Source organism: Dipteris shenzhenensis, chromosome 8 (assembly GCF_047967505.1).
Source record: "Dipteris shenzhenensis isolate YYH24624 ecotype China chromosome 8, Dip_SZ_1.0, whole genome shotgun sequence".
Taxonomy (NCBI): domain Eukaryota; kingdom Viridiplantae; phylum Streptophyta; class Polypodiopsida; order Gleicheniales; family Dipteridaceae; genus Dipteris; species Dipteris shenzhenensis.
In genome coordinates this window covers 53,427,348-53,442,160 of record NC_141603.1, presented here as the reverse complement: position 1 = coordinate 53,442,160, position 14,813 = coordinate 53,427,348, and the positions used below count along the sequence as shown (strand labels likewise).

The 14,813-nt window shown below is 42.9% G+C and overlaps 1 protein-coding gene across 4 annotated transcripts in view; it reads right to left on the bottom strand.

The window, feature by feature from the left end:
* The window catches only part of LOC147899675 (Aldolase-type TIM barrel family protein), a 92,730-nt gene that overhangs the window by 73,056 nt on the left and 4,861 nt on the right, over nt 1–14,813 (bottom strand). For all 4 annotated transcript variants that reach the window (XM_087378355.1, XM_087378356.1, XM_087378357.1 and 1 more), the window contains exons 2-3: nt 13,876–13,981; nt 3,305–3,443 (exon numbers count right to left, since the gene is read on the bottom strand). In XM_087378355.1, coding sequence (XP_087234481.1) covers nt 3,305–3,443; nt 13,876–13,981 — 245 coding nt within the window. The remainder of the gene's footprint in view (nt 1–3,304; nt 3,444–13,875; nt 13,982–14,813) is intronic.

Genomic DNA, 14,813 nt, shown 5'->3' with positions numbered 1-14,813 from the left:
CCACCACTTGCACGTCGTTCACCAGAGGGGGAGTTAAGGATGCGACATTGAAACTGCACAATGGCCGACCTAAGGATCACGAGGGGCTATGCATTGAGTTAATCGCATATGGGATCGACATGTTAGCCCCGATCCTAGCAAAGCTATTCAATGACGTTGTTTGCCTTGGCTTCCCCCGCACTTGGACACTCAACACCATCACCCCCATCCACAAGGCAAGGGATCCCATGGACCCGAGTAACTACAGGACTATCATGATTGGACATGTGATGTCCAAGATCTATACAGCTGTATTGGATGCGTCAGTCAACCTGTTCGCACAGATGAGAGGGCTCAGAGCAGAGGGTCAGGCTGGTTTCAGGCGAGACCACGGGACTATGGATCACATACTCACACTCAGGAGTGTCATTGAGGAGGCCAAATCATGAAAGGAGAGGGTATATTGCTGCTTTGTGGATTTCCGCAAAGCCTTTGACACAGTACCTCGAGCTCGTCTCATCACATGCCTACAGACACTAGGATTTGATCAGGAGATCATCTGGGCAGTCATGGCACTTTATGAGAGAGTCTCAGGCCGAGTTCAAACAGGGGCAGGTTGGACAGATGAGATCTTGAGTACCATAGGGGTCAAACAGGGTTGTCCCTTATCACCAACCCTATTTGGCCTCTACATCAATGAGCTTGAGACTTTCATGGGGGCATTCGGAGGGACTGATTGCTCACTTGCCGGGATCATCATCACGATTCTTCTTTATGCAGATGACGTGGCACTCTTGTTGTCCACACCCGAGGGGCTCCAGCGACACCTGGATGCACTGCAGGCATTTTGTTTATCCCATGATTTGGAGGTCAACCTTGGCAAGACCAAGGTCATGATCTTTAACACCTCTCAAGCAAACATGCAATGGAAGCAGTTCACTTTCACTTTCGGTGGGTCACCAGTTGAGATCGTATCCTCATACACTTACTTGGGGGTCATCTTCTCCGGCCCTATCTTCACGATGAGACCAGCGATGCAAGCCAGACTGAGTAGGGGATACGCCTCACTGGCTCGGCTAGAGAGACAATGTTTCCACTCCCACTTCCAGGATCCTCGGACCAAGGCTCTTCTCTTCGACTCCTTGGTCCGACCAGCCGATATGTATGGCAGCCCTTGTTGGGGGCCTGAAATGTCAGAGATAGAGTGGACACGGGTGGAGCGCCTGCAGATCCTCATGCTCTCACGGGTGATCCAAGGGAAACCGTCTGTCCCACATCACATCATTCAAGCCGAGTTTGGGGCTTCTCCACTCCAGCCAGATGCAACGTTTCAGACCATCACATATCTACACTGGGTTAGATCATATGGGGACTGCACATCAGGGAGATAGAGGTTGCCATGGTTGGCTCTCGATTCCTCCATGAAATTGGCAGCAGAGGGAGACGAGCGATGCTGGTATGCACGGACTCACAGATGGTTTGTGAGACTAGGGTTTCACATCGATAGGATACCTCCTTTTCAGTATAGTTTAGATGCCCCTCCGGTACTCTCACCCACCATCCCGATCGGGTCACACACCAACCAGGTCATTCGAGAGGATCTCCTACAGCTACACACCTTTAGGACCTGGTTGGAGCCGAGGGAGCTTCCAGTGAAGCTGAGTTTCTACAGAGATTACTATCTTCATATTTCGGAGGAGGGATTCATCACACCACCAGGGTACACTAAGCTTCATATGCCTCACTCACTATGGATCTCCATCGGACAGTTTTGCCTCCGCATAGAGAGCGCCAGAGCAAAGGGGATTCCTAGGGAGCATCGCTTATGCATATTGTGCGACTGTCAGGAGGTTGAGTTGGAGGAGCATTTTATTTTCAGGTGCCCAGAGTACTATGAGATCCGAGGTCGCTACCACTGCCTCTTCAGAGATGGCTCCGGGCTCCTTTCCAAATTCCTCGCCTACCCAGATTAGAGATGCCTCGCGGCCTTCATTCACGAGGGGGTCCGATACAGAGAGTACTTACTCAGGCGACGGGGCTTGGCCACATCATCAGACACCTCTCAGAGCAAGATCACAGAGTTCTTCCCATCGAGTGACATTGATCGTCTAGTCTCTAGCCGCAGACGGGACAGAGACCCCGACCCGACGACTGCAGCACGACACACGAGACATCGAGGGGGGACACACATCACTCTGGGGGACCTCCCGTCATTGTTTAGACCCGGAATACGTCCCACGGGAGTCACGGTGGCTCTGGTCTTGCGTCGAGCCTCGTCTATGAGACCGAGACGCACGGCACCCCTTGACGGGCGCCAGCGTCCCATCACCGGCTATGCACCAGCCAGGGCGACATGACATACGGAGGATTCCGCTCCGCTCCAATCTTTTCCTTTTCATTGTTACATCCAGATGTATTCGATTATGTATGATCAGACTTAGGATTCAGCATGGGTGATGATGCTCGTTTCAGTAGCTCCACCCTTACTCACATTTGTATCAGGTTTTCTTTCAGTCTCATAGACCCATCGGTCTTCTGAAGACTCTAATAAAATTTCTTTCTTTCTCTCTCTCTCTCTCTCACACACACACAGAGGGCGCCAGTAGGATACCACACAAGGTGATGGAAGCTACACAAATCATGGGCTCGCACAGAGAGGGAATGAAGTGGATGCAATCATGGGGTATAAAAGCCGCTGATATACCAAAAGATGCATGTGAAATAATGAGATTGTGACGCAGAAAATGCTACAGAAACTCTGGCAAAACTCGGGTACAAAAATGCAGTTTTATAAACAAGGAATTAACTCAATGGACAGCCACGGAATGCAGAAAAGACATATCAACATTTAAACGACATCTAATCTGCAAAACCAGAACTAGTTCAAGGTAGAGAAGGGTAGATGGGCAAGGCCACGGGTTCCCAAAGAGGAAAGAACCTGCAAAATCTGCCCCAAAGGGGAGGTGGAAAGTAAACAGCATGTACTTTGAAGGTGTAGAGCATTAGCACACATCAGAGAAGGCTATGGGGACAGAAGAGATCTAATAAATCTGCTGGAGCAGCCAGCCAAAAAGCTAGGAAGCTACCTAAAACAGATTTTAGAACATTGCAATAAGATTCTAGGTCTAGCACACAAGCTAGCCCAACAAGTACTCGATACATGACAAGTTTGTCATGTTTTCTCTCACTGGATGTAAGGGATAACTATTAGTTAATAGTGATCACCAGTCCCATAGATCCTGAAGGGTCTCCCACGGACTTTAATACAAGCATATCATATCATCTCTCTCTCTCTCTCTCTCAGTACATAGGAGAAGGTACTCACACTATTTGTGATGCAAACAAGGCTCTTCTTGCGTCTGATGTCCCAATTTGACAGACTACACGATGTTTCTCCTGGTCACAAGTTCTGAAGACAACGTCTCTTGATAACTTTTCAATGAAATCAATGGTTCCCAGCACCTCTGCCGCCATACAAACACCATATGTGGTGCATCAAAATCATTTATAAACAATAACAGAGTGTAACAGTTTCCAATCTATAACAAACGAAGGGGGAAGGGGAAAGGATTCGCTATGGCCTGAAGAAAAATAAACAATAAGGAAGAAGGGTCACAAACTAAAATGACATGTCAAGCCAAAACCCAAGTTTAAAAAAGATCTCATTGAACACATACAGAGACCGCAAACCTGTCAACATCATTCAAAGTTCCCAAGCATCAATCAACACAACCTCAGAGAGACTGTTTGAATCCTTTATCAACAAAGAGGTAATTATATTCATTTTTTAAAAGAGAGAGAGAGAGAGATCAGGAAAGAAGAAAATGGATTCTCCATAGCCTGAATAAAAATAAACAATCAAGGGAAACGGTCAAAGATTTTGTTTTTAGAAAAGCAAAGGTACTAATACATGTCAAACAAAAATTAATATTAGTATCCTATCGCTACAAAACCTAGTATCATATCGCTACAAAACCAAGAGGGGTAAGTTGCAGCACCACATGCATCACAAGAATCCAAACCAGCCATCAAAGTAAAGTTCCTAAGCACCAAGACAAAGCAATCTCAGAGAGACTGATTCACAAACTTTCTTGGCCCAAGACCAGAAAGAGTATATGGCAACAGCCTAAAGCAACACCCTGAACATTCTCCTGCAGCAGTCCTGAAGCTCCTGAGAAGCAGCACAAAACCTTCACTACAAGAAACGAGAATTGCACACTTGCTTGTATGACAAGCTCAATAGCATCTTGCCTCCAATGCTAAGAAACACACCTCAACAATATTGTCTCCACCCATAAGTCCGGAAGCATACCAGTAATTTAAGTTCCTTGAAAGCACCTCTCACACTGAACTTTCAACTTTTGAATTCTACCTCATGACTAATTATGTTTCCTCTTTCCTAGTGACCTCTGCTGTCAATACAATAAGATACATGGTGCATCTAGTTCCATTATAAAAAATAACAGAGTGGTGACTATCTCATGTAAAAAGAAAGAGAGCGGGGAAGGGAGAAAAGACAAGCAAGGAGTCAAGGTTCTGTTGCTGCTTTTCAGCAGCTTCAGGCCTGCTGCAGGAGAACTTTCCTTCTGTTTGTTTTCTCCTTTAGACTGTTACCATGTATAAAACAGCAAAATTTGTGCCAAGACTGTCACTTCAAACAATGTTGCTCCTGCCAGATAGATAACCTGCAAGTAAAAGGGGGAGAGAGAGGGTAGAGAAAAAATAGAACCATTCTCTATTTTAATCTGCCAGTTATGAAGGGCCCTCAGTTTCTGATGTTATCGGAAAAAAAAATAAGCTCTATGCCGACAACTCGACAATATTGCCTCCATCCAAGTGTTCACCAATGAGTTCCAAACCATACATGTAACTGGAGTTTCTTGAAAGCACCCACATACTGACCTTTCACCTTTGAATGTTACCTTAGAACTAATCATATTTCCTATTTCCTAGTGCACGTGCTGATGCTCCTTGAGATTTGCTAGTCCAAATGGAACTGGAACAAATTTCAGCCTTAAACAACCAAAGCATCCACTGTTGCATGCAAAATCCTTTGCTTCAGATATACATAAATGACATTTTTAAGCCCAAAACAAAAAAACAAGGTGGGAGCAAGCTAGAGACAACAATACCAAGTGTTAAGAGCCATTAGTAAGAGATGAGCTCAGAAAGCTCTAAACATTTTTCTTATATGCAACACAATTCGTGGACCCCATGCATGGTTTCTAGAAATCAAATGGATCTGGATATAGACCGCATCTTCTCTATCAAACTCCATCCTTTGTCAAGGTGTTCGGAAAGTTGTTACAAAGATTACATCTTGAGAGCAATGCTCATGTAGTGCATAGACCAGCATCTAGCTTGGTGTCAACAAGCTATTGAGTTATATCCATCCATACAACATGAGGCTACAAGCCCTTTATTTATCATCCATTAGTCAGCCCCAGATCACAAGAATCTTTTCAACTGAGTTGAATCCAAATTGATGGCCCTGGGATCCCCGATTGCACTGGGAATAGCATGTAGTAGGAAGGAGGAGCTACATTGCCGTTGGGTGGTGCGGTGACCGTGACAGTGTAGAGATGGGGGCCTACATTTGTTCGCGCTACAGCCTTGAGATGCAGTAATCGTTGGCCTTGCGCAAAAGAGTGTGTAGAGAAGGGTGCAGAGATGAGGTTCATCTCGATGGACTGCGGGTTGGTGGAGATGGAGAAAATTACCTGGAAGACTTGGCCGAAGGTGAGGGTGTACGGAGCCTACACGATGGTGGGGTGTCTGGAATCGAAGATGGACTCCCCATAGGGAGGTGTCCACGCCTCCACACGGAGCTCGGTGGGAAACGGCCCTGTAAAGGTATAGAACTGGTGCGAGTTACTACCGGCAAAATCAAGCCCTTGAATTCCAAGAGCAAACCTTCAGCCTAACGAAAATATGGGACATTCAACTTGGGACCTAGACAAGTTTTCTTCAGTTTTGTAATCATTCTTCGAATCTATTGTGGAGGAGAACAGCTGGTGTAAAGGCCAATTGAAGGAGATTAGCCATAAAATTGTTGTGGATGACTTAAGAAAGATGGGAAAATGAAGAAGTGTACTTGTCGTGCGTGACTTAAGAAAGATGGCAAATGAAGCTTGGTTGGAATGAGGCCTATGCGAGGATCCCCAAGAAAGAAGACATCAAGCTGATTGAGGATCGCAGACTGATCCTCTCTAAGTGTTTCCTATAAGATAATTGCCAAAGTGCCAGCTGAGAAATTCGACCATGTCCTTGGGTAAAGTGTTTGGATTGCCTCATGTGGGCCAAATAAACCAAAAGATGTGGCCTTTGTAAAGACTTTGGAAGGCCTATGATGGGGAAGAATGGGACACACACAGCCTAGCTTTAGGCTGAGTCATATAAGGCACTGAACCAGAGGCATTCCCATTGTTCAAAACTTGAGCCTTTCCCTTATCCGGTGCTTCGTTTACAGGTTTGCTGCATTTATTTTTCTCTCCAAAAGCATCATTATTTTTCACTAGAGAAGGCATGGCATCCAGGGGAATTTTATACAGAACCAAAGGACACTGCGAAGTTATATGCCCAAACTTTTTGCACTCAAAGCATGCTCCTGCAAAAAGACCCCATTTCAGCCTATCGAAAGCACTTCCCATAGTCACATTATTAACTGTGACTGAGTAAGATTCTGAAGTGGGCAAATCCGTGTCCCAAAAAATACAAAACCTGTTAGAATTTCCATTTGGGCAAGATGGACATACCGCCTTTCCCAACGATGCTGCAATTTTTGGCAGTAATGAAGCAAAGCACTGGGGAAAATCCAATACCTCTAACCAAACGGGGCAAGTTGCAATGATGGCGAATCAATGCTTGGTAATCCCGAGTAGGCGACCAGGGCAAGACAAGCACCATTTACTGCCCATTAAAAATTGGAGAATGCTCCAAGAGCATTTGTTTATGTTGCTCATCTGCTATGATAACTTCAAAAAAAACTTTTGCTGCATAATTCACTTTACGGACAAAGCAACCTCCTAAAGTCCGTCTCAACCAATTGCCCACATCGGGAAGAAGATAATGACAGCATGCTTGGCATGTTCCCCTACCAGATCTACTATCTCAAGACTTGCCCAGCCTTGAAGGAGGCATTCTAAATGGGGGTTGCCTTTTATGTTCATGAGTGTGTTGGGAAAAGTGGAAGGCAATTATCCTAACTGTTGGAAAAAGTGATGAGCTATGGACTTAGTTTCCAAGTCAATTAAAGGTCAAAAAGAGTGGTAGTGCCTATTTTACAACAAATTTCAGCATCTGAGGTCACCATAAACCTCAGTGAAGATATGCCAATGTTTTTGAGTAGTTATAAGGCCATACAAATTCTCGTCTTCAAGTATTTCCTTCTAGCCTCGTTATTCGAGAATGCTTGCCTAAACCTAGTGGTAAAGAAAGCGCTAATGTAGCTATGCGAGAAAGCCTTAATATCTCAAAACCAAGCAAGTCTAGCCAAGCTTACGAATCATGGATTATTGACTCTGGAGCCTCCAATCGCTTCACTCCGCACGATGAGTGGTTCTCTCACTTAGAGAATAGCAATAGTAGCCATGTAGAACTAGGAGTAGGGTATTGGTAATATACCAATACGAATGCTGAATAAAGAAATTTGGATATACATAATCTTTTGTATGTTAGTATGAAGAGAAACCTTCTTACTAGTAGTGCCATAGTAAACTAAACAAGATGGTGAACTTTGATGAAGGGGAATGTCTCATTCAAGACAAGGCTGATGATTTCAAAATCAAACCCAAGGGTATTGAGAAAGAAGGCTCAAAGAAGGTCTTTATAAATTGACATCATCTATACTTGACTTTAAGGCACATATGTCAATTAAGCAGGAAAGAAATACTATGGCATGAAAGTTTTGGCCATTTGAACATGCAAAGTGTAGTCCTCATGAACAAGAAGGATTTTGTGAATGCCTTGCCTAATCCTCGTTGCAAAGGATCATGGGAAAGCACAACGATGAAAAGTTTCCAAAGAAAAGCTCAAGGAAAAAAGATATACTTGAGCTCATATATTTTGACATATGTGGTCTTTTGAATGTCCAATCAGTATCAAACTTTGTGAAGCACATGGATCTTCCTCACCTTAAGGCCTCTGCAAAGTATCATACCCATCAGAGACACACACGTATGGTGGAAGCACACCAATGCATATCATTTAATACTTATGCATTAACTGCATGCATGTTAGTTTATAGGCATACGATTTTCCTCACACATGACAAAGTCTAACCCATCCCTCAAAATGACAATCTTGTTCCTGCTAGTCTAGCTCCAACAAGGCTAGTCACTGCTTTAAGGTCCTTATTTTCCACCTTGACAGCAAACACAAAGCCCTGCCTAAGCTACCACTCTCCTACCTTTGGAAAGAGGGAGAGAAAGGGGTCCCATACAAGAAGATAAAGTACAGACCCATATTTGACACTTAATGTACGGGGTTTGTGTGATGCTTCTAAATGGAAGACAGTCTGGGGGTATCTCAATCACTTACAGCCAGATGTGATAGCTTTGCAGGAACATAATCAGCATGTGTATGCTGGACAGCATGGTCATTTTCACGGTTATGATATTTTCTATGCTGGACAGCATTCTTTTTCGGGAGTGATCTTTCTCATTAGGCATGATCTTCATCTCTCTATGGCCTTCAATGATTCACAAGGCAGATGGATGGTTATGCAATGCATTGTACAGGGTGATATCTTTGAATTTGCATCTATCTATGCTCCTCAATCCTCCCGTCCTCGAGAACAGATTTGGGAAGATATGCAGAGGTATCCATGGAGGCAGTATGCTTTTCTTTGTGGTGACTTCAACAATGCTCCTCAGCCAGGGGATAATACATCTGGCCATACACATGTTGGCCTCTGAGAGGCAGAGCTGGTCTAAATTGTTGCTTGATTTCAATTTTGCTAATCTTTGGACAGCATCTTATCCATTGCTGCCTGGGTTTACTTTCCAGCACAATGCTCAATCTACATACAAAGCTAGACTGGACAGGTGGTACAGAGTTGATCCTCAGCAATCTAATATTTTTACTACTACCTTGTCAATTGATTATGCATTTGTGCATTCTGATCATGCACCTCTATGTTTGAGGATTTCTCTGCATGACATGCCGGATGATAGGCTTCCACATAGAAGGCTCCTCATGGTTAACAATAGCTATTTGGATCATGATCATTTTAAGGCCATGGTGTATGATGCGTGTCAACCTCTTTCACCTCAGAGTTTTATTGATACTAATTATGCTTGGGATGCATTTGTTGCTTGTATGCAATCAGTTATTCACGATTATGGCAAAATTATCTCAAAACATTGAGGGATATGGTTGCTCGGGCAAAATCTACCTGTCAGTCTTTGACTGAACTTAGTCATTTTTGGTCTTTGTCTCTTGAAGAAAGCACATCTTTATGCCAAGCTAGACATTGTTTGCAAAGTAATGATCATAGAAAAATTGCCAAATGGGAGACAAAAGCTCATCAGCGAGCTTTCTTGGATAAAGGTTGCTCGTCGAAGGGTTTTTTAAAGAGCTTACATCATAAGCGACAAGCTACCAATATTGTCATACTCTGCTTTCTGATGGACATTGGACTTCCTCTCGAGCTCAACTTGCTGCAGCTTGTGTTCATCATTTTTCCAGGCAGTTTGGACAGGCTGATCCTCTTTCTCCGGCAATATTGGCAGCTCGAACTCAATTACTGCAGCATGTTTTCCCTATTGTTTCGCATGCACAAGCTCTTGAGCTTGAATGCTCTTTCACTCAAACAAAATTGACCAACTGCTGTCCGATCATGTGGTAAATGGAAATCTCCTGGATGGGATGGCCTTACAGTGGAATTTTTTCTTGAATACTGGGATCTTCTAAAGCCCATTTTGCTGCGTATGATCAACCATGCCTGGGAACAGCAACATATGCTAATTTCTTGGAAAAAAGGGTTAGTAAAGCTTCTTTCCAAAAAGCAGATTTGTGAATCATTGGCTGATTGGAGACCCATTACTCTTATGCCTGTCATTTATAAAATCATCACCAAAATGGTGGTTGATCGTATTAAAGGATACTTGCATGATGGTTTACATCCTGCACAATATGGTTTTGTCCCTCGCAGGCATATCACTGATAATATCGCAAATGCTTATGTTGAAATTAAGTATGCCAAATACACAAAGCAAGATGTTCTTTTACTGCAAGTTGATATTGCCAAGGCTTTTGATATTGTTCAATGGGACTTCATCTCTCAGACAATGCATGCTTTGGGATTTGGGCAGAAATTGCAGCATATCATATACTGGCTTTATAGTGACAGTCAAGCTACTTGCATTCTTTCTAGGGATACCTCTGAAGCATGGACTCTTCGTTGTTCGGTGCGTCAAGGCTGTCCACTTAGTGCGCTCCTGTATGCTATAGCCACACACCCTATGCTTCAGTATATGGATCATCTCGTAGCTACGGATAAGCTACATGGTTTGGAAATTCATTACAGTAAACCATTGCTTGCTCAAGCTTATGCACATGATTCTTTTTTCACTCCCCGCAATACAGAGCACGATCTTTCTGAGCTAATGCAAGCTCTTTCTTTATATGGTTTAGCTGCTGGGCTTCATGTAAATTTTCAGAAATCAAAATTGTTGCCTTTGCATTCCAAGGAATGGCACTCTCTTTTATGGCCTGGAGAAATCATCCCACCAACTCAATTGGTTCGTCATCTTAGCTATCCTTTGAGTTGGACACTTTCTCCTCGTCAACAATCTGATTGGATTCTCGCAACTCTCAAGAAAAAGCTGGAGTACTAGAAATTGGCAACTTAGCCTCTGCACGTTCGTCTTCGAATTGTGCAATCTATTCTGATAGCGTATATTCAATTCTACTTGCCTCTTATTATGTTTAGCAAGGCTGATCTTGCCTCTTTTATGTCTAAGGTTCTGGAAATCTTCTAGTGTTCTCGCCATGGCAAAAATAGCTTGCGTTTGCTTCAGGTACAGCAACTTTGTTCTCCAAAGATGCATGGAGGTCTTAATATTCTCAATATCCATCTGCACATTCTTGCCCATAAGGGAAAACTCATGTTGTAGTTTTTGCAAGATTCTCAACCATGGGCTGCCATGATTCATCATTTACTCTTGCATGTTGAATCTCCAACTTTTGGTCATTGGCAACTTTCCCAGTGGGAGTTTCTTTTTGGTTCTGTGATAGGCAAAATCCCTCGCTGTCCTTTGGTTTCCCATTTGTTAATGGATTGGAAACATATCCTTTCCCACTTAGATTGGCATGGCAGTGATTCCTTGCAGGGCAACTCTTTCAGAGCTGAAAGTATACATTGGTCTAGAGTGTTCGCTCTTCCTTTGGCTTTGCAGGAGCCTCGACGTTCGTATTTTCTGAGTCTTAAGGGGATTCGTTTGGTTCAGGATGTTGTTGATGATGCTGGATTTCCCCTTACTTTTCCTTTGGCCGCTGCCAAATTTGGCCTTGGAATGCATTATCGCCCACTTTGGCATAAGATTAATTTGATGCTCCAACCTTTTCAGCCAGTTCCTCCATTGCATCTACAGGATCGTCTTCAAGACTGAACGCTTTCTTCTGTGGGCTTGTCATGCCGTCCTCTACAGTTTGCACAAATTACTGTCTCTTCTCTTTATGAAGTTCTACTACCTCCACCATTTATCTCGCAAAAGGCAAATCAGCTTTGGCATCTTAATCGTCCTATGAAATGGTGGCGGAAACGTTTGAGACAGATTTGGCATTCTAAGATTCCTCTCCGTCAGCGGGTTTTCTTGTGGAGAGTTTTGTTAGGTGTTCTTCCTCATGGACAGCTCTTGGCACGACAACATATTGCTTCCTCTATTTGTGGTAGATGTCTGGCTCCCAGAGAGACTGTGCCTCATCTCTTTTGGCATTGTCCTTCCTCTTGTGCTTTCTTGGACTTCCTTCGGCAGATTTTGAGAGCTCCGTTTCCTCAAATTGCTTTTGGCAAGTTCTTCTGGCTTTTTGGTGTACATCCACCCAGACAGGAGTTTGATTTCTTTTTTGTTTGGGCTCGGTACTGGGAACTCTGGACTCTCTGGAAGGATCGCAATCATAGGGTCTTTGGTGATCCTGTTTTTTTCAATTTTTCTTTCTTCAGACACTCTTTGCAGCAATCGCTTTTTGATTGCTTGCAATCTCGTGTCTTTGATCATGATGTATATTTGTCCTACAATGAGAATTTATCTTGATGTATTATAGCTCTCCCTTTTTTTGTAATATAATGACCCAAAGATTCCACACACAACAAAAAAGTTAAAGTGTGTTTGTGTGTGTGTGTGTGTGTGTGTGAGAGAGAGAGAGAGAGAGAGAAAGAAAGAAAGAAAGATAAATTAAAGTCTGCAGGAGGCCTCGCGGGCCTATGGGACAGTACAGAATCAAGTAACTACTGTGGGCCGGGGCAAAGGGCTCACTAAGGCCCTTGCTGAGTACTAAAATGCTGTGAGAGAGAGAGAGAGAGAGAGAGAGAGAGAAGGAATGAAATTTGAAGTAGCTTACAAACCACTTTTTTCCTTTGTTCTTTCGCTTGTATTATTAAAAATTTAATTTGTAAGATTGGATATATTCTAGTCTTATGGAGGTATAGTATGAAACAAGATCCAAGTTCATTGTCTATCTTGAGTCCTTGCCATCATCTTACAAATGGCTCCACGAACATTACATCAAGGTAGCAGGGCTTCTATAATTAGGTTGGCCTGGTTAGAAAGTTCATGGAGTTGCTGCACCCAGTTAAGCCCAGCATGAAGAAGATAGAAAAACGGCTAATTTCATTAACTTTTGCATATACGCTACGAGAAAACCCAGTGAAAAATGGTGACCACTGAGACAATTCTCAGTTTAATAACTGCATGCAAGGCCAAATTTTCATGGAAGGCTCTTTCGAATTGCAAACTACAAACCACCTCAGCTCACCCAGAGATTTGCACATGCTTGAAAAGTTGCAAGGATGTACAGTTCGAGCCGAAGACGACCAACTAGGGGAGATTCTGTGACAGAGCACTTGCAGCAAATATGAGATCCTCTATATTGATGTATTTACTTGACCATACAATCGTTTGTACTTATAAACTTGTAGTTTTGCAAGGGCAAAGCAGTTGAGCTGTTTACCTTTACTTGCATCTGGTATTTTGTATTATTTAGCTATAACCATCTCTGGCTTGGGCCAAATTAAGGGATGAATACTTTTGGAACAAGTACGTTTTGGGAATGGACAACTTGGAAAAGGGAATGGGAATGCCATGTCATATGACACGTCATATGGCACATCATCATATGACAAAAAACTATTAGAACATGAAAGAAACTAACTGTTTGCAGCTGTTTACAGCTTTAAACTCTCCATTTCAGCTCTAGAACTTTGAAAAACACACATTTGGAACCTAGAAAGAAACTAAATGTTTGCAGCTGTTTACAGCTTTAAACTTTCCATTTCAGCTCTAGAACTTTGATAAACACATGCTTGGAACCTATGCTTCCTGCATAACTAAATGTTTTCCTATTACAAGAGAAGACAATTTCAATATCCCTAATATATGAGGATAAATTTTCTGAGCCACCAAAAGAATGGGATGCTACAGTCTTTCCGGTTTCCCCTGGCTTCACGGAACGGCGTTCCTCCTGTTCTGGAAGGCAGAACGAGGTTTCCTGGTAGCTATGATTATAATATCAAATTCTTCTGAAAAGAAATCATGATTTTCAAAGAGACAATTATGCATCTTCATTGTTTGTGCAAAACTCCGCTCATTTTTCAACCTGACTTCATAGTGCAAATAAGTTGCCATGGCCAATATACCCAATAGTCCAGGATCATATATCACACAGGCACTATACCATTCACTTCACGAGTGCATTTGATCAACTTATGGTCCACAAGCTCTTCTCCATATGTGATATCAGCACCATAGTCAGCAGCCAACAGTCTAAATGGTAGTGTTCCCTGCAACCATCACAACTAAAAGAAGTAAAAATTTCTTTCATAGAGCTTGTAGTATTTGTTTGGTTAGAACAATCTGTCCAATTGAAATTCCTTTACATAAAACGGAAGCCAAAGAGCCGAAATTTTCTGCTTCAGTCTTACAAAACACACTGAAAATTGGGTGGTTGCAAATGTGGAACAGATCCTTCAGAGGTGGTTGGGCATCTACTTCATTCTCCCTCAATAAACAATCCAGGTAAATGTTACAAGATTCAAAGGACAGTCTCAACAAGGTTCATGGCCCTACAATAAGCCCTGCCTAGACATTAATTGTCACACATGAATTTTTAACTAGAAAAGAAGATGGTATAATAAAACTATTTGCATGCATAGAGCTCTTATCTTGCATCATGTACGTGACCATCCTGTCTCACCCGAAGCAGCAATACTAAACAAAACTATGTTCAACATACACTACTGAAGGACTTGAAAATGCAATGGAATAAACAAGACCAAACTAAACAAACCTACCCAAATCAACACATGAGGCAACCTCTCCAAAAACAAATCGGGTGCTCCATGGACAGTATGAGTCTGGGAACCCAATCAAGACTATCAATGATGCTGAAGAATACATACCTGTATCATATTACCTTCCTTGCAGCCAGTCTTCAAGTCCCAAGCCGCTTCCTAAACTCCACTCACGTCACGCAATCATCTCCACTCTCTTTCAGGGTGGGAAAAGATTAAAAGTAACCCTTAACTCTGCTTACCTAACGCAATCATCTCCACTCTCCTCCAGGGCTCTTGCAAGGAAAAGATTAAATGTAACCCCTCACAAGGCTAAAAATGT